This window comes from Egretta garzetta, unplaced genomic scaffold, assembly GCF_000687185.1.
Source record: "Egretta garzetta isolate BGI_Z169 unplaced genomic scaffold, ASM68718v1 scaffold18, whole genome shotgun sequence".
NCBI lineage: Eukaryota > Metazoa > Chordata > Aves > Pelecaniformes > Ardeidae > Egretta > Egretta garzetta.
Window position 1 is genome coordinate 2,660,964 of NW_009260616.1, and position 2,421 is coordinate 2,663,384.

The 2,421-nt window shown below is 45.4% G+C and overlaps 1 protein-coding gene across 1 annotated transcript; it reads right to left on the reverse strand.

Annotated features, from left to right (window-relative positions):
• Nucleotides 1-1,870: 1,870 nt before the first annotated feature.
• LOC118452928 (calcium homeostasis modulator protein 6-like) lies at nucleotides 1,871-2,293 on the reverse strand (the record flags this gene model as incomplete). The annotated part of the gene is made up of 1 exon (XM_035900695.1): nucleotides 1,871-2,293. A coding segment is annotated over one exon (423 nt), but the record flags the coding sequence as incomplete, so codon positions are not given.
• Between the last annotated feature and the right edge of the window lie 128 nt (nucleotides 2,294-2,421).

A 2,421-nucleotide genomic window follows, 5' to 3' on the forward strand; every position in this document is an offset into this window, starting at 1 on the left:
AAGATCAAAGCTTGTTCTGAAGGATTGTATGTCTGAAATACACCACATTCTTCTGTTGGCCTGTGTATTTTCCACTGGTGAAAAGCTTTTTCTTAGCGTTTGAAAGCATATGGTGTTTGGAAAATAGCTGCATTTCTGCACCGGGACATTACATTCTCATTTATTTGGTCTGCAGAAGTCTTAGTTGGGATCAAACACACTTTTGTCTAAGTCTAAGCCCTCTGCTCTGGCTAATGCCGGCCAGGCCCACGCTGTCATCAGTGCACAGGCTCATTCCTAAACGAGTTCAACCTTGAAACAAGTAACATCAAGGGACTTTAGAGAGCGAGCCCACGACCCTTTCAGGGAAGGAACATAGGTGTTGCCTGCTTGAGGCAGGCGGGAGAACTGGACCCAACTGCGCAATGTGTAAGTGCATTCTAAAAAATATCCTGAAAAAATGGTGTTATCATTGGGTCTTCCTCAAAGCTGGCATCAGTTTTTCTCCTGATAATAACTAATATGGATGGGTGACTAACCTGAATTAGTGCTTGCCTTGGTTGGTGGTCTACACTGCATACTGGCTGCAGCCATTTCAGTCAAGAGGAAAACTAATAAATTTAGATCCCGTCTTCAGTTTTCAGTGAAACTCAACATTACTGCAGTGGCCATCAGATAATAAGGAGCACATGAATCCATATATACGAGGCCATATCCTCTCTACTTTAATTCATATTCATAAAAATAGCAAGAGAACAATATAATAATGAATTGTGTTAGTGATGTGGTGATGGAATTATGCAGTTAAATCCCACCGATTTGTTCTCAGATAAATGCCAAAAGGCACAAAAAGGCTGGAGGAGAGGTGCTGTTGGCATGCCTGTATATGTCCATGCTCTTCACAAGAATGCCTGCAACACTACCAGAGCTGTAATTGTGGGAATCTTTATTATACTGCAACACAAACAGTGGGATGCTAATAGTTCCCCTGGGCCTCGCTGATGCTGTGAAAGCTGCATTCTTCTCATCTGTTCTCAGGTAAGTAAATGTTAGGTAGAAAAATGGTAATAAACAATAGAAAAAACAGTGACCCTCACTACGTTACCATTAGTTGCTGATGTGAGCTACCCTATGCACATAGAGTTTTATGCTTGTTTCGCTTGGTAGCATAGTCACAGAAGTGTTCCTCAGTGTTTGGTTGTAGTGTAGGCCCTTCCTTTGAAGGTGTCTAACAGAGCACTCACAAGTGTGCTGAAGCTTCTCTTTGAAACTTCTTTTGTTAAAAATATAAGTACGTACAGAAGAGATGAGTGTTACACAAAGGTGAGGAAAACTCAAAATTCAAACATGACTGCATACAAAACCAATATATATAAATATCTGCACAGAAGCATGAAGCAAATGGACTGTAAGTAAGTATTTTAGCAAGCTCTAGGCTGCACTGAAAGACATATGGTCAAGCGAGAGCTAATAAACTCAACTGAATTTCGGATCAAAACTTCCTCTCCTCTTTGGTCTCTTTGACGCTGCCAAGGACAAAGGTTTGATCTTGTCACTGCGGCTGCCGGGTGCCCTTAAGGTGTTTGGTAATAATTTGGCAAAGTATGTGCTGGCTTGTGGATGTGCATCCTCGTGGATGCCTATTTTGCTACACATGGGACTCCTCTTAATGCACAACAACACAGGAAAACTCCCATCGTGACAGACGCATTTATTTAAACACACTTAAGCAAAAGTGATCAAGAGTATTTAGAAAGAAAACAGCTGAGGGAGACAGCTATCAGTCAGCTTTTACGTACAAATTGCATAGATTTCCATAAGGGCAGAGAGTAGGACTCTTCTGATACCCGTAGGGTTAAAAGACTCCCAGCGTTGCAGGGGGTTCGTTTCATCAAAAGCCTGATTCGCTTGGGCTTGCGTCATCCACAAATCCCAAAACGGGGGGATTCCGGTCTCCTTCCCCGGGTCGGACGGGGTCGCCTCTGCTTGTGTTAACGTACTTGTGTGTCATGCTGTAGTACTGCTCTTGCGGACTGAAGGTGTACAAGAAGGAAATCTTCCACCAGGCTTCGTTGCTGGGAGTCTGAAACAGTGCCGGGTCGGTGCCTTCAAAGAAGCAATTTGTATTTCTTTCGGCCAGCCTGGCTGCGTGCTCGTTGGCCTTGATCTCAAAGAGCTCCCGTTCCTTCTTCAAGTAGATTTTCCAGAACTTGAGCTGAAGATAGCTGACCGGGGAGAAACAGCGGCTGATGCACGTGGCCACCAGGGTCACAGCCGCGATGCTGGCGATCAGGAACCATCCTATCAGCTTGGGAAAGAGACGGGTGGGTTAACGGTGGCTTTGCACGGTCCCGTGCAGGAGCACGGGAGCCAAGGGTGGAGCAGACGTGCAAGCGGTGAGCGGAGGCAGCCTGCAGCGCCTGGAAGAGGCCGCTCGCCGGG